The 26,335-nt window shown below is 40.2% G+C and overlaps 1 protein-coding gene across 2 annotated transcripts in view; it reads right to left on the reverse strand.

Moving 5' to 3' along the window:
• Window positions 1-1,927: 1,927 nt before the first annotated feature.
• Window positions 1,928-26,335, reverse strand: part of lrp8 (low density lipoprotein receptor-related protein 8, apolipoprotein e receptor) — a 246,160-nt gene continuing 221,752 nt past the window's right edge. Inside the window, exons 14-19 of one of the 2 annotated variants that reach the window (XM_084723705.1) lie at window positions 25,416-25,557; window positions 21,085-21,237; window positions 16,384-16,779; window positions 10,245-10,313; window positions 5,892-6,082; window positions 1,928-3,235 (exon numbers count right to left, since the gene is read on the reverse strand). In XM_084723705.1, the coding sequence (XP_084579831.1) occupies window positions 3,197-3,235; window positions 5,892-6,082; window positions 10,245-10,313; window positions 16,384-16,779; window positions 21,085-21,237; window positions 25,416-25,557 (990 nt within the window). In that variant the 3' untranslated portion in view covers window positions 1,928-3,196. Of the gene's footprint in view, window positions 3,236-4,939; window positions 6,083-10,244; window positions 10,314-16,383; window positions 16,780-21,084; window positions 21,238-25,415; window positions 25,558-26,335 lie in introns of those variants that run through there. The other variant, XM_084723704.1, reaches the window with a different exon arrangement.

Raw genomic sequence — 26,335 nt, forward strand, 5'->3', positions numbered from 1 at the left:
AGCGTGTTTTTTCTTCCTCCCTGGTGGCTACCTGAGCATCTACACTGAGGAAACCTTTCCAGGAAACAGCAGGAACCATGAATAATAACTACCATTAATCAGCTGTTTGTATGCACACACTGTCTGTACAGTAAAATGAATTCATATGCTGACACTATACTGAGCCTATATTTGGAAGACTAATGTTTGCATGCTGTTTTTTTTGCATTTTATTCAGCCATATATAAGGTTTATGAAAAACATTGTTGAAACTGTTCGTTAGAATGTTGGATGTCTAGTTCAGACAATGTAAAGCACCTTTACACCTTATATAATACATTATAAGTGTGCTTAACTCCTTCAAAATGCCCTTAATTGAGACTAAATGACGTCCAGAACAGGAGTAATTTGCCATAACTACTTGTAAAGGATATCATGTTGAGTTGTCATGACGGCCTCCAGTAATTCACTGTGAGCACATTGTGAGCAGTTATTGCGATACTTGCTAGGCATGAATTCCATCTGATTCAATGGGCTGGAACCTCATCTGTGGCGAGCCAGAGGAAGATCAGCTCTTAACGCTGGTTTACACGTTCCCTCTCTATCCAGCTTTCAAATCAAATCAGCGCTGGGCTCAGTCAGCCTCAGCGTATTATTACTCATCTGCTCATACAAAGCAGGACCGCTAACAACCACGCTGAGCAGCCGGTGACAGCGGAAAGACGTCCCTCCCGACAGCGGGCTCTCTTTCTACAGCGTCTCGTCTAGTAAACACACAGCCACATTGCTGACAAAGTGAACGAGAGACGGAAAAGAAGCTGTGCTGTTTAGCCACTGACACACTGGGATCGATGTTTATGGGGTGATCAAGTGCAAACACTAAAGGTCCATCCACACCAGGAACAATAACCGTAACAATAATAAGAAATATGTCTCTTTAAAAATCATTTTAACTCAAGTGGATGATGTGGTGATTTTTAAAATGATATATTTATAATTACTGTTATAGTTATCATTCTTGGTGTGTGAGTGTTTGAACCTACGTCACAGTTTGGCCATGATGGAGGTACTGGGACGTAAACAACAGAAGAAATTACATGCTAAATATTCAATTTGAGTTTGATTTTAGGACTTCTAAACTAAGGAAAATTTCAGGAACGTGTGAAGAAGCTGCTAAAACTTATACAGAAATTTGAATATCTAAGATTTTTAGGATTTTGAGTCTAATAGTCTACTCGCACAACTTTTTGGGCTAAAATGCTGAACTGTCATAAACATGTAAACAATTAAAACGTCTTTTTTTATGTATTAAAGAAGTGAGAGAGACTAGTTTGCTATTCTAACAAGCTTATATTCAAGGCCGGGTATCATTTAAAAAAATGATAGAGACATCGATACCTTAGCTTCCAACAAGTCCTGAATGATACCATTTACATTTTAACAGAAAGAAAATTACACAACACATTACGGTTCAAATGCTCAAGTCAAAGGAAGAAGCTCTTCAAAGATCTGGTGGTAAAATAACAAAATAATTATCCCCGTCTCTGAGCAAAACAGTGTTTTTCTTACATGCCTCTATGATGTTTAACAATAGACAGCAAATCGCCAACCAATTATGAGACAAACATGCTGAGATTTACTACTGATATTAACTACTGAACGGCAGGGCATTTACTCTACAGTCCTGATGCAATTCGGTCAGTGTCATAAAAGTATCAAAGTAGTTATATTTGGCTGATCAAAACTGATCATTTTGAGCGACAAAAATTGGCAAAAGTTGCGAGTTCGGTTGCGTAGTTTATGTTTCAGTACCTCCAACACAGCCAACCTCTGGATCGATGAAGTGCCGTGAAAACACACAGTGCTTGGCAGCAGGTCAAAGTGACAGAACTCGGTACCTCAAAGTAAAGTTGTCAAAAGTATCAATACTTTTTCAATACTGCATTTGAAAACAATACATTTTGACAGTACTGATACTATAAAAATGATCTCAGTGCTCATTCAAGATCTCAGCTCAGTCTATTTTCTGTGTTTAGGACTTTTTAAAGTTTAAAATCTGGTATTGTGACAAATACAAATACCTCAAAGTACCATTTTCATATCTCAGAGCAGTCACATGAAGTTGTTTTGTAACTCTGTCTCTGCTGCCGTCAGTATTTCAGAGTTAAGTCTTCACATCCAGACAGCAAAGACAAACAAAAAGTCAGGAACACACGACGTGTGAGTCTTAACACCCACCGCAAATAAACAAACAATCCCAAGTTCATTATCGACTGTAGGCACACCTCTGACACCAGGAGAGAGGATTACCCATAATCCTTTGCCTTTTCTGCCCTGCTGCCTTTTTGCCTTGAGGCACTACCCTCTGGTGGCACAAATCCTCCTATTCCCCTCAAAAAAAAAAAAAGCCCCCTCCCGCACTCTTTCACCCCGAAATCACCTCCAACATGCAGACAACCCCTTCATTTTTTTCCGCTGTCTCTTTTCCCCTTGGCTATATTTAGTTTCGCCTGCCTACATACAGTATGTCAAGGGGCGAATCTGAGAGGCAGGGTGTGAGAAAAGATGAAATTCCCCTGTTGTTTATAAAAAAAATCTGTCATGTCTACTCAAGATGTAAAGGGAACTCTGAAGGAAAAACAAAAACGTCCTTGTATATCCTTGCAAACTTGAACAAATCTGCCTTAAGTGCTGCTCACTGAGAGATGCTGATTACATATTTACAACAGCAAACGCACACAAATAAATAAAAAGTCATAATATGAGGAATTAAAAATAATGCATGCCAGCTTTTTCCCCTTGTACGGTGGCCAGACAGCCCTCTATTTACAATGTGCACTGAGACAGCCAGATGAGGTTAGTTTGAACAAAATCATCAAGCAGCATTTTTATACACCACTACAGCTAACAAGAGGCAGAGAGAAGAGAGGAGTGGAGCAGAGACTACAGACAAACTAGCACTAAAGGGAGTAGTAGTGGCTAGTAGTGGTAGTAATGTTACTCCAGGAGAGAGAGGAGAGGAAGGGGGGGATACACAACATGTACATGTCATCCCTGCTCCTTAAAAGGGGAGGCAAAATGAGGACTCCTTCTCTTTCTCGTCTGCGTTGTACTGGCCTCATTGTAGTGGTGTAGAGGCTGTGGTGAGAGGAGGGGCCAGGATGGGATCGGGGAAGGAGGAGGGGTGTGTGCAGGACGCATGCCCCCCCCCACCCCCTCAGGGATAGCCATCATCCTCCAGACTGAGTGCCACGCGCTGCAAACAGCAGATAAAAAGACGGTTACCACAGCAGGCTGGTGAAGGAGGGACAGAGAGGTGAGATAGAAACAAGGAAAAGAAGAAGCAGCATGATGGAGAGAGAGAGAGAGAGAGAGAACAAAGAAAGAAATCAGGTGAGAGATTCAAGTTGAGACGGCATCCAGAAAAGAAACAGCAGGTTCATATGCAGTTGGTTCTCCTGCACTCTTAGAAATAAGGGTTCAAAAGTGGTTCTTCCTGAAGGGCTGGGGTTCTACACAAAAACCACTTGCTTCTAAAGAACGCTTTTTTGGAAGAAATGGTTCATCAAGAGTTAAAGTTTCCATTAAGCCTCATCATTCAAAGAACCCTTTTGAAAGAACGAGTTCAAGGATTGTTGAATAAAACATGGTTCTTTGTAGATCCCTCGGGATACAAGAGGGTTACAGGTGAAACCCCTTAGTATTTTTAGATCGTCCTTCCTCCTTATAGAGGAAAGAGATATAAAAGGGTTCTTGGTAGAACCCCCTGGTGGCTTCTAGATGAAACCCTTGGAATATGAAATGGTTCTTGGTAGATCTCCCCTGCTGGGTTCGAGATAAAATCCTTGGAATATCAAAGGGTTCTCATTAGGATCACCTTGGTGGGTTGCACCTCTGATAGCGCCCCCACCCCTATACTGGGTGGAACCTTTCGCAGATGGTTCTAGGTGTAAGTTATACCTTTGTAGAACCAAACATAAAGGGTTATACTGTATATTCCTTAATGTTGGTCTCCATACAGAACCTCCTGAATGACCTCCTCCGTGGAACCTTTACATAGGATTCTACCAGGAAGAAAAGGTTCTAATATGGGGACAAGCCGAAGAACCGTACATGGTTCTAGTTAGCACCTTTATTCCTAAGGGTGTGCTCCTTCCTTCTTTCTTCTCCCTGACCTTCCTCTTTTCTTTCCAGTCGCCCCTCTTGTTCATTCCCTCCTTCTCTGGCTGCTCCTATGTGAGGAATGCAGGACGCTCGCCTACGGCTGAAAATGTCTGGCCCACATAATGCCAACCTGATTTCTCTGGCTGTCTGAGATGCCACTTTGCCACAGATGGAAAGGAAAGGAGAGAAGAGGAGAGGAAAGAAAAGGAAGAGAACATGGAAGAAAAAGGACAATAAAAGAGATTTGGACATGTGTATAATAAAACTAGGAGAGGGAGTATAGTCTCCTCTGTGCAGCCCTTCACTGAGGGTGGCTGTTAATTCGACCTTGAATCTTAATATGACTCAGGCGTGCACCTGTTTCGCGCGCGTGTGTGTGTGAGTGTGTGTTTCCAGCCTGTCATCATGCCAGTGATACCCAGAATTCCTTGCCTCCTTTTCTCTCTGGAGCTACACAAAGAAATCTGTGTTACCATGCCAACCGATCAAAGCGCTAGACTTCCACCCCCCCACTATAATCCTTTTTTGGCTACCATTCTGTGCTTCCTTTACGTAAAAACAACAAATATATTCAATAAACGTCCTGATGATGCTCCTTTTTTTACATTTAAGTGCATTTGAGGGCAAATCAGAGCTGGCATTGTTTCCGGATTTTGTAGAAAATGCAGCTTCATGCCCAATAAGTGATTCTCAATAATGCATCTGCATCAATGGGAAATCAACAGGGCAGATTCATGGTGTCTGCAACTGCACTCAAGACAGAATATGAGAAATTCTATTTTGGATTGTCCTTAGTTTTGATTTGTGCTCCCCTTTTTATCCTTCATGTCTTATTTACACTGTAATGAAAACATAAAAATCACATAAGGGCAATGTCATGATGTTTCTGTCCACTCTAAAAATCCAATATTTATCTGCAGAATGGTCCGGTCCTGTGCTCCGCCGTCCTTTCACTCAGCTGTCTGAGGTGACTGTAAAGCCAGTCCTCTTTCTCTTCAAAGCCATCTCAATGCTAAAATCATACACTCCCCCTATTTATGCATCTCTCTCTCTCTGTCATACATACTTATTTAAGCCTCAGTGCCCCTCTAATGTGTGGACAAGCTTTTGAGATCATTTTGTAACAGCAAACAAAACTTCCACAAAATTCCTCTCTAATAAGGATGCTACCTTGTGGTGCATGTTTTCACAAACCTTTGCATGAGCTGCTTCTGTAAACAAAGATGATATGTGTCCGTGTAAGGAGTTTTGTCAGGAAATGGGAGCTTCATAAGTAAAAATGTCTCCCAGAACAAACACTTCCACAACCAAAAAAACTAACACAATGTACAAACAAATGGCAGGTTGGTTGACGATAAGGGTGCGATGCTGATAAAAGAATGTACTGTATGATTATGGCCATGAAGGTGAGATAAATGTGAACATGATGTACTGGTGAAGGGCTTACACGTGTGTGGATGATTGGTGCGTTCAGTGATTACTGCAGAACTGATGTGTGAGAATGTGGGCGTGTGCGTGTGCAAGCCTGCTCTTTCTCTCCAGGCCTACATGAACAACAAACGGGCTTTTCCAAACCCCTGCACATACTCCCAGATCTCAAATATTCCAAACTCCTTTCTTCCCTTCTGCAGCTTCTCTCATTTGCCGCTGGAGAGCATCGGCGCCCCCGAGTACCAGTGAGAGTTGCTGTCTGTGATGCCGCCCCCTAGAGGAAGCGCTATGAACGGCTGACTGTGGCTGCCACTCACTGCTGGGTACACGTGGCCGATGGACTCGCTGTGCCGCCCGATGTGGATCTCGTCGTCGTCGTCCTCCGTGGTCTTGCGGTACACGGGGTTGTCGAAGTTCATGCTCTTGGTGTTCTTGCGCCGCCAGTTGCGCCAAACCAGGTATCCGCCGGTGCAGAGCAATCCGATGACCACTGTGGCAAGGATAGGGACTGCATGTGTTTAACACACACACAACAACAACACACGGCGGGAGCGTTAACACAGCCCAGGGGACACAGAGCGGCGCTTTAAGCACTCACACACACATACACACACACCTTGCACACTTTTCTGTATGTAATGAGGGCTCATTATTTTTTGTTTTTATTTTCAAAATCATAAATAATTCAATTCAGGTTTGTAGAGGAATTAAATTAAGGTGAAAAGGTGGTGGACTCCTACACATTGTTAGCAAAAAACTAGAAGAAGTTTGTGATGTCATGGGAGCAAAAAAAGGGAATTTATCAATTAATTCACTCAACAAAATTCTGATCATTTTGTTTAAATAACCTTGCTTGTAATCACCTTAAGGTGCTTTAAGTGCTTCACTCTCTTTCTTCACTCTCTTAAAGAATTAGCTGGGAAATCAGGAAAGCACGAAAATTTTAGATGCATAAAGACTTCCCACAGTGTTTTATATTGGCAGTGGCCCACCTCGCCTAATATTAAGCACAGCAAAAGTCATATATTTAAAGTTCAGTGTGTAGATTTTTTTACACGTTTAAGACAGTGACAAGTGCAGCTGCAGAGACAGCTCTGCACTGACTCACTGAAAGGAGAGACAGTAAACACAGTCACGTATCACTTTGTGATCGAGGAGGATCATCCAGGATTACTGAAAAATTTGCGGAACTGAGTGAGTTTCAGTTCATGTCAATGTTACATTAACAACATATCCTTGTTACCCCTCTGCTGAAATAATGTTACCATTATTTTTGTTTGAGACAGCGGCATTGCTGTGTAGCAAATTATGTTTCATGCCGTTTGCAGTGGCTAAATGCTAAAGGCTACTGTGTTTAGGCTAACATAATGCAACCATAGCTCTAGCCTATATTAGTAGGCTAATTGACTCTTACTTATATTCAAAGTTGAGCTGCAGAAATTATTTTTGCACTCCATTATTTCCCAGACATGAGCAACATCCTCACCTTTGTGTCAGTAAATAAAAGAGTTTTTATTTTAGGTGGCAAATAAAAATAGCAATGGCTGAATTTTATTGCTGTTATTGCTGGAAATTCACGGTTAACATGGACTACTAAATGTCTGGTACTGTAGCATCCCTAGTAAAAATGTGCCACATGTTGGCCATGTAAGAATGTGTGGTTTCTGTAGATATAAATGGCTCACTCTAAGGTAATGAAAATGCAACAGTTGGCCAGTAGACCACCATATATCTTACACACTGGTCCTTTAATAGACAAAATCAAAAACATTACATTTCATGATTGGGTTGGCTAACCACCTCGGCTACACAATTTCCTCTGGGAGACCCTGTATATCCATCTGCTATTTAAGAAAAAAATAATGAGCCTTCATACTGTATATAAATATATACATTCTATTACAGTCCATCTCAGTCTCAATCTACCCGATGATCAAAAACACTCAGACATGAATGCACATGCACAATTTACAACAATGAATGCCTGCACGCAAAATCACACACACACTGTACTATCAACTCCACATCCGAGACACATGCACACACACACACATGCACACACACAAAGGCTGAACCACAGATACTTTTATATTAAATCTTGTAACATTCAGGTCCTGAAGCCAGTGATTACTGTTTGAGGGTTTTTCAAATCCAAGTCCAGCAGGATTGCTTGACTGTCATCGTCTTATTATTCTTGTGCCACGATTTACAATTTTGCACCGGTCTGGGCAAAATAAAATGAAACACTATCTTCCGACTCTGGTGTTCTTGGACGGGGTTATGAGAGGAGAATGGACAGGGGAAGAAGAAGAGGAGGGATGGAGAGAGCAAACGGGGGACTGGAGGATTTGAGATAAGCTCAGTCTCTCTCCTCTCATTACCATATCAGCACGGCTGCGTAGCTGCCCTGTAGGACCTGTGTGTGCAGCGTGCATGTATGAGTTTATGTGTGTGCAGAGACCAACAGCCAGAACAGAGGTGTGTCAATGAGGAGAGATAAACAAGTGTGTGTGGGTGTGTGTATTTATGTGTGCCCACGTGCATAGATGTGTCTGAATCCCTTCTGGAAGCCCCGTCTAATTGCTCTTTTGTTGGATAGACACTTGAGATCCCTGTGTGAATGGGCTGGAAACCCCAGATCCTCCTTTGTTCTTCTCTAAATGCTAACTGGTTTAAAAAACATACCAGCTTTTGTCTCATTTAGAAAATTTCACTCCAATTAGAGAGTGGCATAACAGCCTGACTTTTTTCTAAATACTGATAATCATTGCTGGGGCTGCTTGCCCTCTTGGAGCCGTGGGTGGGCGTGGCGCATTAGTGGATGTGAGCGGAGGACTGGGGTGCAGAAATCCGGCCCCTCGTGGACCTCCGACAATAATTAATGTTTCAAAGCTGCCAAAAAATGCAGAATGTGGGGATTTATGGCAGCAATGAATGGCAGAAGGACAGAATTAGAGATGGAGCAGAGAGGGTTAACAGTCTCGGGGGTTGTTTTAATGAGCTGATATCTCAATCGTCAGGAATGAAAAGAGGAAAAAAAACGGCTTTACGATGTTTTAGAGTTCCCATAATTTATCAAAGTATTCAATATTAGGGATGAAAGAGATCTCAATTAGCGACATATGCTGATACTATAAGGTCATTTGCACATTCAGCTGATTTCTCTGTTAGGTCATGCATGAAAGTATTAAATATTTCCATAAAATTTGATTTCCATTTTAATTAAAGCTAATAGAATAGATTAACTTTACTAGCCGGTCTGATTGTAAGAACTCTGTATCTCTGTATGCCTACCTTTTATTAGTTTGATGATAGTGTGGGGACCGAATTGAGTTTTTGGCACCACTTTACAATAAGACAATCTTAATAGATCAAGGATCTTCAACGGAGGTTTTTTTTTTTTGTTTTTTTTTTTTTGTCTTTAATTAAAATATGTCTGAAAAAACACATTAACATAAATCCAACATATTATTAGCATACATAATTTAACCTTTTTAAAATAACCCCAAAAGCATTTAATTTACACAACATTAACAAAAGACTACCCATAAGTCCTTGTGCAATCATGTGAGATAGCTGACCCACTATATCAGTGTACGGCACGTAGACATAACAGTGAATGAGTTGGCTACGAATTATTGCAACAAATCAGCCAGTTAGCTGTATTATTATCTCAAATGCAACTCAAATCTCAACTTGCCTCAACCACAGACTGTGCAGTGATAAGATTTCAACCCATGTAATATTTCATCTCCAACTCACTGTTGCACTAATTTCTGCACACACAACTGCTACATATTGCTCCTTTGAGTGTTTCCAACATATTAATAACATGATTATAAACCATTTCTAAATCATTTACAATAGTCTTATAGCAAAGTAGTCTTATTGTAAAACAGTACTGAGTTATTTTTACAGCCTGTACAGAGAATATGTTATTTGACCTGGGAAATAATGTTTTCTTTTTTATGTGGAACAATGGAAATTCTGACCTGGGAAATAAAATTTTATCTCATTAAGCTCCTTTTCAGTCATTTGATATTTCCACTGTGTAACACACTCTTAGTCCACTGGGTAAGAGAAATAGGTCAGAGCACTGGATTGATTTCAGTGTAAGCAATACTGTACGATCAGAGTGGGAACACAAGCTTAATGTTATAACAGCTGGTCAAATGTGATGACAAAACATGAACTGAGTTTCCAATTTGCTCAAATCTCATTAATAATGACACAATGCGCACATTGCAAAGGCCTGGCCATCGCTGACTGACGAGCTTACTGGCCCATAATGGCGTTTTATAGCCATGGGCCAGGAGGCTATTGTTGGATAATACCACAGCTCAGTACATTTTCTCAATTACTAAACTATTATTTTGCACTCAAGCATCACGGCTGAGGCTGACGTCGGACTTGCATGTTCAAAAGACACAAATTGTTGCTGTTAAATACGAAACACTCATTTTAATCAGTCGGGTGGGAGGGCATGCACACTCTAAAACCCACTCATTCACACGTGTACACACACACACACACACACACACACACACAAAGTACAACATCCGCACACAACATGCAGGACTTGAGCGACAAGCAGAGACAGAGAAGCGAGGAGGGAGAAGCAGGCGGGCAGAAAGCAAAGGCAATACAGCGAGGAAGTCAAGAGTACTCACCGATAGGAATGACTATCCCCAGAACAGCTACTGTGATGTTGTTACCTATGAGGTAGTGATCACTGGCAGCTGAGATGAACAGAGAGAGAGAAAGAGAGAGAAAAAGAAAAGTAAGCAGAAAGTTCTGCTCCCAAACACGCTCCCCAAAGGCCTTGCTAGAGAGAGTTTGAAGCATCACGCTGGAAATGGCTTATTTGCATAAAACACAGGCAGAGAATCCATCTGATTTCACTTTGGACTACAGAGTTTTTCTCAACAGCATGTGTAAATAATATGCGGATGAACCTGGGATGCCATATGAATTCAGTGAGATGTGTGTGTGAGACAAAGAGGAACTCATCAGAATTTGTACCAATTTGATTCAAATGCAAATATCGATTTAGGACACGATACATCTTTTGGTCACACTTTATTTTACAGGATATTAATAAGACCAAATTAGACAAAAAACTAGAAATAATATGTTCTCTATGAGATAGTAGTTATTCCCTAATCAGCCCCCTTATTAGACTTAATTATTCGTGACACATTAGAACAGAACTGTTCTGTAAATTAAAGTTGTTTCACACTGTTTGACCCTTATTAGACTTTCTTAGAAGCTAATTTGGGACACATTATAACAGAACTGTACCGTAAACTAAAGTGAAATCACATATCTGCTTCTTCCCCATTGGAAAACGATCAGATCTACCAAGCAAAGGCCAAAGCTGTGCCAGTTTTATGGGACCACAAAACAGTTCTGTTGCCTAATAAGTTTAATAAGGGTCCAATAAAGGGTCTAAATAAAAAACACATCACTTCTAGTTTATGTTTAATTTGATACAAAGCTTGTTTATGTATAAGTGCAACCCATCTTTCAGAGGTGGATACTCCAGCTGACCGTGACCTTGTGTTGCCATTCTTTTCCTACAGCATGTCTTCATGTTGTTTTTTCACATTACAACACGACACATTTATTCTAGACATGCTTTGTATCCGTTCTAGCCTTCAACTCTCACCCCAGCAGGTCGGCGTGGAGTGTGGCATTAATCCTGCTCCCAGCCCTCCTATTAGCAGCAGGCTAGCCATTAGCCAAAGTGTGATCAGATGGCTATAATGAAGTCTAGTGAGAAAGATTAACAGAGGAGATGACAGCGCTGGTGCCGCATACTGATTGGACCGTTCTAGAAAGAGGATCTGCGTAGTTGTCTCATGGAAAAGGCACAGATGGGAAGTGACGAATGGGAAAGACATATTATCTCTTATAAATGCAATCACATGGAGGATGAACTGCCTTTCAGTGAACGCGCGCGCACACACACACACACACACACACACACACACACACACACACACACACACACACACACACACACACACACACACGCACAAAGACACTTTGACATAAAGAGGCACAGCAGGTGATCTGACTTCAGACTGAGCACTGAAGTGTCTGAGTCCTGATTCAGCAGAAGTAAATTTAGCTTTTCTTAAAGTATGAGTGATGTCCAATGGGTCCTAAGACTCTAAAAAGCGGATTAATAGAATCTTATTAAAGCAGCAGTTATGAAAGAGGCAGTCCTGGAAAGTGAAGGCAAAGAGAGAGAGAAAGCGAGGAAGAAAAAGAAGGTCTCAATTTCATTAAGACTATTATTGCTAGAGGGATTTTAAGTTCAAAAAGAATTAGCTGTTTTCTGCCTTTATAAAAACGTCTCTATTTATATCTTTATATTCAACTCCCTTAAATATAACCTTGTGGTAATGTGTACGTTGCCTACAGTATATACAGTAGATAATATTAAATCAGTATGAAGAAATATTAACTGCACGGACTGTCAACCATACTTTAGTGGAAGATTTGCAAGTCTTGACGGTTTGTTTCATTTTAAATTTTGCTGTCAAAATGAACAGCCATCAAAGGAAAAAATCAAACTGAAAGCAGAATGTTTTAACAGTTTGGTTTCCTAACATACTTAAAGGACCAGTGTGTATATTTACTGGCATCTTAAAACTTTTATTGTGACACCCCTGTGCACTAATGAAAACATACATATACTGTGCCAATCAATCCCCCTAAATCTCACAAATTGAACCTTTAACGCTCCTATGAGGAGTTTTTAACTGGTTGTAAAACGGTCTCAATTTTCTACTGATGACTCCACTTAACCCACATAAGTTACGAAGACCACCCATGAGAAGGTCGTTTATTTCTGTATAATTAATCTTAATGACTTCCACCTGGTCGGAGCCTCCTTGAAATCAGATGAAATCATCCTGCGTTTTCATTTTCTCTGTCAAAGTGACAGCGAGTCGTATGTTTGCCAGTTTGTTTTTTTGACGTTATAAACTGCGGAAACCCCTTAAGTCTGCAGGAGCCTCCAAAATCAAGAAAATATGAAAGTTCCTCACAGTAGCCTAAAATTGAAGTGATGGTGGACAGAATGCACAGTCTGAAAAAAAATACATTCCAGAGTTTATATGAAGCTAATATTCAGCAGTAGGAGGTCGTCAGTTTAAGGGTTTATCCTCCAAAGTTGCAGTGTTATCCAACATAATTCCCTCTTTTTGTGTGTACAGATGGTGTTTTCATGCAGAGCTGCAGTGGAACTAAAGTAACACAAACAGGGAATAAGATAATTAATTAAGACTCTCTCTTGATTTGTGTTGTTCAGACTGCTGAAGCCTCATGTTAACTTTAGATAAAGTCTGGAGTGCATTTTCACACAGTATGTGGATCACTTATATGTAAGGCACACTGAGAATGGATCTCTTTACGGCCAGTACGAACAGAGGGAATGATCGCTACTAGCAACACCTGCTTCAGTGTTCATATGTGCATCTGCTTAAAAAATTGTGAACCCGTCCTTTTAACAGCATCATTTCTAGTCCAACGTTGCAGAAAGATTGATGAATAATTACTGGCATCAAGAGAAGGGGTTCAAATGTGTAAGAGCGTAGACGCATCTGTGCTGCGTGTACCAGCTGTGGTTTATCTTTTATTCCTGAAACTCCGGGTTCTTCCCCGTTCCACCACGCCAGCCACAGCGCCGCACATGCGTAACAGCTGATGCCGGCAAACTTGACAGTGTGCAGCGAGTTGAAAATTATAACACATGGCCCGTGGGTTCGGAGACGCGTCTTGTTCATGCCCCATTTTCTCATCCGTGTCTGCTCCACCTCTCATCTGGAGCACTTGTGTTGTGGTGAGGAGGCTGACAACTTCAGAGACTAGAGGAAACATGTTCTTGCCTCTTAGTAACTCTGGAAAACCCAGACTCCCAAAGTGACGAGACTCGCTGTAGCAGCCATTCTCTTTAATTCCCAGAAAATCACCTTCTCTCCTGCTTCTTTTCCATCCCATCTTTTCGTATCTGCGTTAAAAACTGTTTTTCCTCCCAACAGTCTGTCATTTTTAACTCCCTTCCTCCCTGCTCAAGCGCTGGACTGTCATGTTCCTTTTTGTGCTCTGTTCATTTTTTTTTCCCTCTATGGCCTTTTTATTGTCTCTTACTGTACCTCTTTTATTTAACTATCCTTACTTTTACTCCTTGCTCTTATTCTCATTCATCTCCCTGTTCTCCCAGTGTCTCTAATTCTTCCCTTTCCTCTAGCTTTCACACCCACTTTCATCATCTTTCCTTTCTCCTTTCCCTCTGTGCAGCTTTTTCAACCTCAGTCCTCTCCTGGTTTCTCAATATAATGAGAAATGTCTCTGATGTAAGTGCAATATTGTAAAATCTGAGTTCAAACACAGTGCAGCAGCTGGCAATATTTCTCACTTGCCAACCACTTCTGTTAAACTTCCTTCTGCTTCTTCTTTTCTTATCTACTGAGCTGTAGGCTATGCTATTCAAGCATCAGAGATGACCTAAAGTAAAGATTTCTATCACAAACCTGGGGAACATCATGCGAAAGGCTGTGTGTCTACATGCCTAAAAGGTTGGAGCTACTGTCCGCATCTAATCTTGCATGCAAGTGGACCCATCAGTCCAACATTTTTTGTAAAAATGTCAAGGACCTGTCATGACTGTACTGTTTTATTACAGCTAGGGTTGCAAAATTTGTGCATTTTCCTTAACCGATACTTGAACATCATGATGTTATTTTTTATCATTTAGAATTAATAATGCAAAAATGCAAGTTTATATTTTAACAGTGCATTAATACTTGAACCAACTAATTTATGAAGCACAATTTAAACAAACAGAATAATAAAACAAAACAGCTTTTCTTGTCCACTTGTCCTAATTCAACATATGGTGCCATCTGTCATTTCTAGTCTAACAAGACATGCCAAACCAACCTGTGAACTCTGGGTAATTTATTTTAAATTTCTTAATGGCCATTAATTGATTAATGATTAGTGATTAACTGGTTGGTAGGGGACAGAAGTTGTCTACAAATCTGAAGCTAAAAACATGGCTTAACTGGTCAGTTGCAGGCCATATTTTGGCGCAGAAACTGACATCTATAGACAAGTTTTGTTTCAAGTTTTTGTTTAACTGGAGCATCTGCAGATTAATTCCATAAATTATGATCCACTAAAGTTAGATATAATATGAGATGAATAAATCCTGTGTTTTGTTTCCTCCGTCGCCATCTCCACTATGCAAGGTCACCAAATTGGAGCGTACAAGGTCTAGTAGTTAACAAATGAAAGATGCAGACTTCACGACTAAATTAACTCACTTACTTCAAATCATCATCACAGTTCTCTTTCTTTATCCATGCTCGATATCTTGATCTTGATAACACTACAGAACTGCTGCTAATTACTCATTCTGTGGATGAAATACTGCTTGTTCATCTATTACATCTTTATTTGCACCATTCAATCTAGTTGCCCAATAATTATCCACTGCAGTTAATATTATCATTACAGTTCATATTCTTTTATCTGTGTCTTGTTATCTTTAACGTTTGTGTCGTCTTAGTACTTGTTGTTGTTGTTGTTGTTTATGTTGGCGGTCTGAAAGCAGCAGCATTTCAATCCTATATATGTTCTGCATATATGGCAGAATTGACAATAAAGTTGAGTTTGACTGATTTTCTTGAAATTCAGTTTGTTATAAATGTGAGAAATTAAACATGATAGTGGTTGGATACACTATACTATATAAAAAACTTTATTCAAATCTCTGCTGGTTGCATCTGGCAGTGGTAGTGAAGGCATTGCAGTAGGTGCCTCACCATCTATTGCCTGGCAGAAAGCGCTCTTCTAATTTGACACTGTTTTACTGTTAATCTGCTTTTGTGTGAAAGTGGCAATGCAATGATATTGGAGCTGGTAGAATATACAAACAACAGTACTTAGAAAAACATCTTATTTGGAGGATTTGTGTTTTCTTTCTTCTCTCTACAGGAACAAATTACTTGAGGACAAACAGTTGCCTTGGCAGTTTGACAGTCACCACTATCTTATGTTAATGTCTCAATGTAGCAAAGGCCACAGAGGAAGCTGAAAACACTGCAACAGAATCACTCTGTAGCATGTGGTGTGCAGCACAGTGGTTTATCAATTTTGCTTCGCAGTGCTATCAAGGATTCCTCTCCGCTTCCAAATACAATTTAAGTCTTAGCGTGGCTTTGTAAACCATTGTTACTGCTGTTATATTCTGCTGTCATTGTTTGTCTGGGCAACAAACTGTAAGGCGGTATTTTTCTGGTGCGCCAGTGAAGCCTGATTGGTGCGAGAACGAAGAATGCTGCCAGTTTCGTAGAACGAGAGTGAAAGAGACGAGGAGAGGGAGAGACAAAGAGAGGGAGAGAGGCTGTCAGAAAGTGAGGATGAGTGATGAGAGGTGGCAGGTGAGAATGGAGGGGACCGTCGTTTGTTAGCTCTGACAGCTCTGTTACACGCTGCTCACGAGGGACCGACAACAAGCAGACCGGGTTTGTGTATATGTGTGCGCGAGAGAGCAAAGCGGAGCGGGAAAGAGGGCGCACAGTAAATACACAGATGGTCAGAAAAAGAGACAAAGGGGAAGTGAAGCCAGAGAGGGGAGGGAAAATGATGTAAGTAGTGGTTTAAAGCTCCCTGCTGCTTTAATGGCAGGTGGTAGCGATAGTGATGGCAGTGGAGCATTACACTCACAGAAAAACACACACAGCATCCATAAACGTCACCCTCACATTCCTATGCACAAACCATGAGGCTCACCTCTGTGGGAGAGGTTACCGTTGCTCTCTCTCTGGATGCTGTTGGGGGCCACCGGGCCCAGCAGGGGTGTGTGCGTGGAAGTGGACGTCCGACTTGTGCTGCTGAAACTGGTCGTCTCTGTGCTCGTGGCGGCGGCGTGGCGAGGCTGCTCTGTGGACGTGCTCCTGGGGGTCTGAGGAGACATCGGGCGTCTGGTCGTGGGCCTGAGCGTCACAGCAGCAGAGGTGGTGGTGGTGGTGGTGCTTACGGTCGTGGTGGCAGAGGGAGTCGTGGTGGTGGTGGGAACGGTTGTGCTCACTGGTGTAGTGCTTGTTGTAGTGGTCGTCGGGGGAGTTGTGGTGGTGGTGGTCGTTGTCGTTGTTGTTGGAGCAGCTGTTGTGGTTGTTCTGGGTCGAACTGCACAAGAGAGGCAAGACAATAATTAGGATTTTACTTGATGATGCAGCTGGCAAGAATGTCAACAATAACAGTTGTAGTATTTCGGCTGTGTGCATCAATATTCAGCTTGAAGGGAAAAAAAGGAAAAGGAACGGAAAATTCAAATCAAAATGAAGAAATAAATAGCTAAAATAAAATGCAAATGACTTAGTGGATAAATAAATGTCACATCACGTCCCAGCTCTACTCCTGAATGCCTCTTCATCCCTGTGGACGGCCCAGAAGACAAACCCCCGACTGCCACCTCCTGTTTCTTTAGTTGGCTTTCTTTTTTGATTTTCTTTTTTCCTTCTGTCTTTTCCTCTCTCTTCCCCTGTAACCTTACACACACGATTCCCTTTTTTTTAAACATCAGCTAACTAAATATCTCCTTACATGTCACAGGTCACCCAGCAACATCTTTTTAATCATCTTCAAAATGTTGTTTTCTCCTCGACATAAACAAGCGTAATACAAGAAAGGAGAACTCTGACCCAGGTAACAGAAGGGGCAGGACTTAGGAAGGAATTTGTGGTTGTTTGACACAGAAGACAAAAGTATTTGAATTAAATTACCTGAAATAACGTGATGTGCATGCATGCCTGTGCATAAAATCTAAATGTGAAATCTCCAGCTCCTCTTCTTTATTGCCTTGTGATGTCTCATATGTTTTCTGGTTCACTCGCCTATCTTGCACAATTAATAAATATACAGCTTATAATCGGAAATGAAAAAATTACAGCATGGTCCCTGTTCCCCAGAGTTTTTGTAGAGCTGGATGATAATGTTAAAATAATGATAATGTTAAAAGGACATACCGCAGTATTGATGTTCAAAGCAATCAACCGCGCTCTGCTGTTAAGCCGTACAAAGACCAAACTCTTCAATTTGTCATACTTATAGTTTGGATAATAGACATTTTAGAGCAATAACATACTGCTTTGTATCCACTGACCATCAATAAAAGAAAATAGTGAATTACTGCTTCCTCTAATGTGGCTAATGAACCCATGCTTCATCTTAGAGGGTATATCAGCTATTCCCTTCCCCATCTTTTTTAAAAAGTCATGTTTGTTGTTTTTTACAGGGACAGTAATGATGAACACTGTTATGTAGAGAGAGGTAACACAACAGCCACACTATATAGAGAGTGTTCAGCTTAAGATAACTGGCATCTTTTTATCACCTCCATCTCTGTCTTTGATCACATTTTTGTATGAAACACATGCTCAGGTCACTGTTGACATACCTTTCTGTTTGCATTACTAGACAACCCAACAACAGTGTACGAAAATTGATTTCACTGAATTTCTTCCTTTTACGTTTGCAGCAAAACCGATAAGGCTTTGCTGCAAAATAGACAGAGACATAAAGCAGAGAGCAAGAAGAACATAATGTAAGGGGACACTTTTTCAAATGTTAATAAGTGCTCAGCAGAAATACAAGTATTGCATTGGAAGTCCTCAAACTGTGAGTGCAGTATTCTCTCTCTTTCTCTCTCTCTCTCTCTCTCTCTCTCTCTCTCTCTCTCTCCGTATGCTCAGTGGCCATGTTCCCTGTGCCGTCCTTCCTCAGAGGGATTCTCTGAATGGTAGCCCACATACATCATCATTTCTCTTTCTCCCCTCTCTCTGTGTCGGCTCCTTTCTCCTCACTTGTGCAAACATGAAGTGCAAAACCGAGAGGGTTCATTAAGGATAACAGCTTAACAAATGTGGTGACTGCAGAGGCTGGGGACGGGCTGAGCAGTGAAGTCAGGTCAGTGAAATAATGGAGGTGTGCTGGGAACACGGGTTGGGGGGCTGGGAGAATCCCTGACCCACTTCCTAAGATAGTGTTGCAAATAAGTAAAGGTATTGAATTCTCTGAAGGAGCAGGCACTTGAATCAGTCATAATTAATACGATAAAATCTGAACAAATTGCATTATTGAAGGCTGATACCAGTGAATACTGGATTTGGACAAAAGCTGCAATAGTCGATAGAACAGTTTGTTATGATTTGATGAGTACACCTTTCATATTACTTCTCATTTTCATTGCCAATATTACTTTTCTATGTAATTGCCAGTACTACTTTAATGTTTTAGTTCACTTTTGTACTTAACTTTTCTTACTTCTATTGTTATTCTATTAGGTACTGTTTTTTGCATTTGCTAGTTTATATGATTATTTGTAAAGTACAACTATAAGAAGCATGGACAATTGCAAAAGCAGTGTCTGACGTACTGTACACGTCTTTATTGTTGGATAAAACATTTTAAAATGGCAGGTAGGGGATTCCTTTGATTCTGTCTAAAGTAACTCAGTGTCAGTGGCAGTATAGTTTGGTATAGTTACTCATAAAGTATTAAAAATAGATGGAGCAAGATGGTGGAGTTGAATGTAAATGTGAGATTAGATTAATTTATGAATTTGTCAAAACTGAGAAGACTGTACTTCTTTAAAGTATCGCTATCCAGAACTTTGATATCTTGGTTGCAGAGGGATGTTAGTCATTTAATGATGGAGGCTGATGCCTGAAACTAAGACGCAATACAATATAAAAGGTGAGAAAATAGGTCACTGCATGCAGAATAGCTAAAGCTGTATTAAATCTTGCTTTATTGACTCAGATGTATAAATCTCTGAGGATGACTGGAAGAGAGTTTGTCAAGATGCACAAAGTCAGACTACCAACACCAGATTTAAGATGACAGAATTTAAATGGATCATGCATATTTACATACATAACCCTCTCCCTGTTACATTGTTTTGATAATAATAACCCTTTTTCACGTGTTTCAACCAGGAGACACTTCATTCTGAGTGTATGAAATATATTTAATTGACATCATCTGGATGAGGTTGGAGTCTAGACACTGATGGTGAAGAAGGGATGACTAAAGATCAGGATATGATGAGGAGTGGACTTGCAATGAGCTCAAACTGGGCACTAAGTATTAAGAACCGGAGGTGAATGAGGTGGAGGAGACTCTGCACTCAAATGACAGCTGACAGCAGCAGAAAGAAGGCAGATTTTAAAGTTTGTGGGCGACGATGTGATGGATGGCTGATGGAGACAGCCGTGACATCTGGTTGCTCAACTGACAAGAGAACACCCATAATCAGCTGATCGAGAATGAGCAGTAAAGAGGGTAAGAGAGAGAGGGAGATGTGAATGAATGAGGTGCTGAGCTTCACTGAATGTCGCCTAGAAGAAGACGCATAAATCCACTGCCTTTGGAGCTGCTCCAAAATTTAAAAAATCTGGAAAGAGGTCACACAAACTATATCTGATATCTCTGTTAGGTGGTCGGTCTGCCCTCGGGTATTTATCCTTGGACAACTTCCACCTACATTAAGACTGTCAGGCAAAACACCGTATCGCAGCTGCCTGGAAGAGCACCAAGGCGCCCACAGTTCGATGTTCGTTTAAATGTCCTTCCACTGTAGAAAAGCAGGGTTTTCCCCCTTTTTTGTGTTTTTATTTTGTTTTATTTTCTAATTGGAATGTAGACCTTTAAGCGTATCTGTTCGGTTCATTTTGAAAAACCCAATAAATATATTTTTCAAGAAGAAAAGAGAAGCTGCAGTAAATGGTAAGCGGTGTTTGCTTTGCCTCAAGGTTTGAAGATTAGCCCTAACACTTTAACTTTTTTTTTATGTGTTTTACAAACCTTAACAGAGAGAAAAACAATTCCAAGGTAGTTAAAATCCTGCACAGTCTCTAGTTCATTACCCTTTATCCTCACTTTAAAAGTTTCTGGGATTGTGAGCTCTCTGATTGAGAAACATTTTTTTAACATTCAGTGTTGGGCAGGAAGTGTCAAGTCAGTGTGTCATCTTGCCCAAGCAGTCTGGGGTGGAAAGTTCATGTGGGAATACCAGCACTGGAACCTATTAAGAAATGTGTTGGTCTGGCTGTGGTGAGAGGAGAACCTAAATCAAATTTGACATGACAGGCCAAGATTCAAGTTATCGTATGCGACAGAAAAATAACCTTTTAGTATTTCCTTCAGCCTACAATTGCGAGGAAAACATTTCCCACGGTGGTGAAGCTGAACCCCACCAACGTTCTGAATAGTTTAAAGTGGAACATTTAAAAGATATGTATAAATACTTAATTATGAAGTGGAAGAGTTGAGAAAGTGAAACCAGTTTAATTTCCTTATGGCCTCGCACTCCATCACGTCACTGTGATCACAGCGATGTAGACTTCATGTGACTGTCCACAGCACAATCCTTTGAATTAAGCGCGGTCCTGGACTGCTGTGATTTACTGACTCAGAGCGTGACCGACTTACCTACAGCACAGCGCCTCATGTCTGGTCCCAGCTCCATGCCATCAGGACAGGCACAGGTGTACTTGGGAGAGTGGTCTGTGATCTGGGGGGCCTTCAGGCACAGGTACTCACAGCCACCGTTGGGCAGGCTGCCCATGTTGCAGGTGTCAGGAGCTTGAGAGACACAAACAGAAATAAAAAGATGATTAAGAAGACAAATATGAGTTTGTACATTTTCTCTTGTTTCTAAATAACATAAAATAAATGACTTTTTTGCTTTGCATATTTTGAAACGCTGACATTTCTGTAACATTACAGTTTATGAGGTGCTGTTCCAGGGTAGATCAAAAGTGTGCATTTAGCCTCCCCACCAAACAAAGAGGTTAGATCTCATTGGTTCTCTTTCCAATCTGTCCCTCCCTACCACACAACAAGACTGGATTAGTTTGGAGATTAACTGGACATTTCCATCTTGTTTTTATTTGTTGACAAAAGAGGTCTTTGTCATGAATGAATTTTGTCGTCTCGATTTTGTCAATAATAATAAAAAAAAAGTTGTCAATGAAACAAAACAGTTTTGAAGCCTTGCAACTCTTCTGAAAACTTCATAAACTTTGATTCATGACATTTATAAATATTTGGTGCTTCCTCCAGATGTTCTGCAAATTGAAATCCCATGTCAGCGCCCGGGTGATGAGCACACAGGTTTACATGTACAGTAGACTAGAATAGTTAAGAGGAAAAGCCTATTAAGAATTGAAGACAGAGACCTAGTTTTGGATCTCGGTCAGCATCAAAACTGTCAAAGTAATCGTGAACTCCATTCAAGCTGATGGTATGAAAAATGACTCTAAACACAAGTATGTGACTTAACAAAACATCCCAACATATATAATTCCAAATTTATTTTTGGATTTTATGTTTCTACAGCTTAGATTGATCATTTTAAAAAGTCTTGAAATGTGACAGCATTAGTGTGGTGTGCTTGTAGCGATTATACTGGAAGCCAAATTTAGAAACACCAAGGCTAGCAGGAAGAGCAGAAGTGCTTTAGGTTTTGAGATACCGCTATAAACGTTAGAACCAAACACAGCAATATTTGTCATGTTCTCTAAGATCTTTTAAACTTTTTCCATGATTGAAGTTTTTTAAGTCTCTAGATTAATGGCAAACATATAAATTATGGTAATTTCATCTTCCATGAAATAGTCACAATTTCTAGTAAACCTTGATTGGTGTTTATGTGAGTCACATAAACATAGCTACCTAAAAGACCTTTATATTTGAAACTACTGCTTCTGAGTTTTTTCAGACGTGTGGAGGAAACCCCACACGTCCCAAATTTGGGATTGCTGGGGTCAATTCTCATTGGGCCTGGCTTTATTTTGCACTTCTATTGTATTCTGGGTGTGACACAATATTTGTCAACTGCATGAAAATATTTTTATACAATAATCCATTTCTTATGTGGGAGAATTTAGAGAATATGAAAGACATTGTTGTGTTAGCCTAACAGAGTCTTCAACATTCTCAGTCTGGGATCAAAGTTGTAGCAGACAGTAGAGTTGGATGATTATATTGGCTGCCAGCTATTAACAAGTCCATTACCGGTTGTTTTTTTGTTTTTTGACATTTTATTTTAGAGACATAGTATGCACTCACTTGAGGAAAGTAAGAGGAAAACAACCTGTGGAGCCAAACTATTTTCACATCTAATGCGACGATTTAAGGATTTATTCTGACCAAACCAGAGTTGGTGAGTTGGTACTCGCAAAATTAGGTTAATAGGTAGGAACCAAACCAAACAACATACAGTAGCTCCTGAGAAAAACATCAACAGTGTTTTTTGGATATTAATGTTTATTCCACTACCTTTTTGTCCAGCCCAGTAAAGAAGTGCTTGGGGCACGGATGTCTAACTTCTTTTTTTCAGGTCTGCACTCAAATGAAAAATTTACACACAGTGTCCTAACCCAAAGCTCACACTCATGGAAAAATATCGCTACTCTTGTCATGTGGGGAAGCACCAGAATTAGGTCAGGTCGCGGTCGATTCTGCCTCCTGAGTCATGCATAGTTTTAGAGAGCTGCACATCAGCCGTCAGGAGGAAGCAGCGATATCACTCACTACACACAGCGAGATTTTAATAGGCTGAGAATACATTTGTGCTCTGCGTTCAGCATCTCAGCATGACAAGTGTGTAATATGAACAGCTGTCTAAACGAAATTCTTCAAAGCTCCAAATATATTCTATACCTGCTTTCCATATTAAGAAGAAATGATGCTCTTTGGCTAAAAGCAAGTCTTCGAAATGCCGTGACACATTATAACAACTCATTTAAATTCTGTGCTGGGGGGGCGAGGAGAGGGACAGAGGGGATGAAGAGGAAATCAGGAAAAGAAATAAAATAAGACGGAGAGATATAATGGCAGACAGGAGAGAGACTGAGATAATTTTGCAAAATGATGTTGTTCTGAAGTTGCAGTAGCTCCAGTGTCCCTTCCTCCTCCTCTGCTCTGCCTCCCTCAGGTCTAAGAATGAAAACTGAAACATGCTTCAAAGAGCAGCTGGATGGACAAAAAAAAAAAATAAATAAATAATAAAAAAGGCACAACAAAGAGAGGATAGGAAGAAAGGCTCTTTTGAGGAAGTGTGTAAAAAATGAATGTGCTGAATTGGCTGGAGCCATATTTGAATGTGTGGATGTGTATTGTGGAAACCGGTTCCTCAGAGACGATCGTCCCGTCTGGGTTTTGTTTGGATCAGCTTATTGAAACAAACAGAGGAAAGTTCTGACCTCGCAAACAGTTTCACTCAACAGAGTTCCTACAACTTTTCCTAAATCAAGTTTAGGCGCTTTTCAAGCACTTTCAAGGTGTATTTTCAAGCTTTCCCAGCACCTCATAGCTGTGGTAAAGGAGTAAAACAGTAAACGATATACATTAGGGCTGCGACGTACAATTATTTTCATTATTGATTAATCTGTTGCTTATTTTCTGGGCTAATCAATTAGTTGTTTGGTCCATAAAACGGTTAAAGATGTCGATCACTTTTTCTAAAAGTTCTGTTTTGTGATAGGATTCTACAGAGGGGTGACAAATTAAAGCAAAGCACAACAAAGTTTTGTGTTTCAAAATGTGTCACCTGTCTGTAAGTGGACTTGGCATCCTGTAAAACTTTGCTGAGCCAATATAAAACAGTCACTCAAACACTTACTTAGACAAATAGCCTCAGTTTCAATAAAATCCTGATTTTAAGCCCACGCTCACTGAAAGAGCAACGTCCAGGCATGATGAGGTCTGTTAACCTCCGATGTGTAGCCACACGTGCAGAGCGTCAAGTGAGGCTCAAGCTGAGTTGTTTTAATTTTGTTTAATTTATTTTTTTATCTAATAGGAAAACAATGCAGTAAGAGAGTGATTTATTATTAAAGTAATTTGATTACAATTTTAAGCAGTTTCAGGCTATTTATCCAAAATCCAAGGACTTTTTAAACCTTGAAAATGTTGCATTAAAATTCAAGCGTTTTCAAGGATTTCCAGCAGCCGTAAGAAAACCCTGACTCGAGGTCACATCAGTGTATCGGTGCTACTTGTATCTTCACAGGGTAATTTGTTTTGCTCCGTACGTCTTCATTCAGTCTAGTTGGACCTGTTTTTTTTTTGGTTTTTTTTGGTGTCTTGCTTTTGTTAGAATTTTGGAAAAAAAAAACAAGCTTAATTCTGTGATATCTCTTTGAGCAGAACTCTTGATTTATTAATGAGAGAATGCAATTAGCTCCTGGCACTCAGACAAGACTGCTTTGAGCTCTGAGTGAGGGGAGAAAACAAAGCATGAAAACACTGAATCACACAAGCAAATTGCTTATACACACTGTCAGACACGCTAACCAGCACGCGCACACACACACACACACACACACACACACACACACACACACACACACAAACAGGTGTTTTTCGCACACCTGGGAAAAATACCTCATGATTTGACATGCACAGCACACACATCAGTCTAATCACACACACATCAGGTTATTTGCTGTTTTCAGACAGTTTTAATAAGTGGATACTTTGGTCTACGCTCGGATGATTCAAGGCTTTGTTACCAGAGAGTGAGATTGTTTCTGCGTCTGCACTTAGATAGAGTCATTGCACCTAACTGGTACATGGAGCAATCAGAGCCCGTGAAACCCAATTTGCTATGCAGGCCGATCACCACCTGTAGATACTCATCTAATCAGCTCGCTGTGGCTGCTCTGTCTTTAACCACACTGCCCTAGAAACAAACAAGCACCGAAAAGTCTTATCATAGCTGCTGAGTCTCTCAGCATTTTCCCTGCTCATCTTACCTTTGGGCTGCCTTTGTTCATGAAACACCACCAGGTCCAGCGGATTGTTGAGGTGCTCTGCCACCTTGGCCACATCGTGTCCTGTCAGTCGGTTGGCGCTGTAGATTGCTTCATCCTCCAAGTCTGTCCAATATACACGATCCTGGATAGAAAAAACAGGGAGGGTAAAAAATATATATATATATATATATATATACATGAATACATTCTGGAGGCCAAAGCCCTCAACCTCCTTACACATACTTTATTTAATCAGGAAGTCACATTGAGATCCCAATTAAAAGTAACACCTGAGTACAGAGTCAAAAATTAAAACAATACTGATAATAATAATGATTATATCAAAGAAATAGCATAATAAAATAGCAAAGATATGAATATACATTCATTAAGACAACAGCATGAGAAATTATAAATAATATATTCTAAAATAACCTTGATATAGGTATAAAAAGAATAAAAACAATCATATTAAGTTAAAGTCACATTTAAAATCAACTAAAAAAAAATTCTGAATTGCTCTTTTAGTTTTAATGTGTCAAGTTTCATTTTACTCCAAGGCTCGATAGAAATTTTTTTCTCTGTGTCCTGAATTCTATTTTCAACTGTTCCAGAATAAACTACAACTGTCCTAAATGGTGCTTCTTTTTTTCATTATACATAATAAATATTGTTTAATAACAATAACTGCCATTGGAGTTCTTCCACTTCCCAGAACTTACATCTGAATAAAGCATTTAAATGAATTATTATTTAGGTGTTTAGGCTCAATCAGTTTTTATTTTTTCTTCAGTCAGCAGTTGATCACTGGGTAATCAACAAATACATCACTGCAAACAGCAGTGCAAATATGAACCTGTTTCTGATTGGTGCAGGGTGATAGAAATTTACATAGACACACTTTGAACAACTCTCATAGT

This window comes from Lutjanus erythropterus, chromosome 7 (assembly GCF_056507025.1).
Source record: "Lutjanus erythropterus isolate fLutEry1 chromosome 7, fLutEry1.hap2, whole genome shotgun sequence".
Classification (NCBI taxonomy): Eukaryota; Metazoa; Chordata; class Actinopteri; order Lutjaniformes; family Lutjanidae; genus Lutjanus; species Lutjanus erythropterus.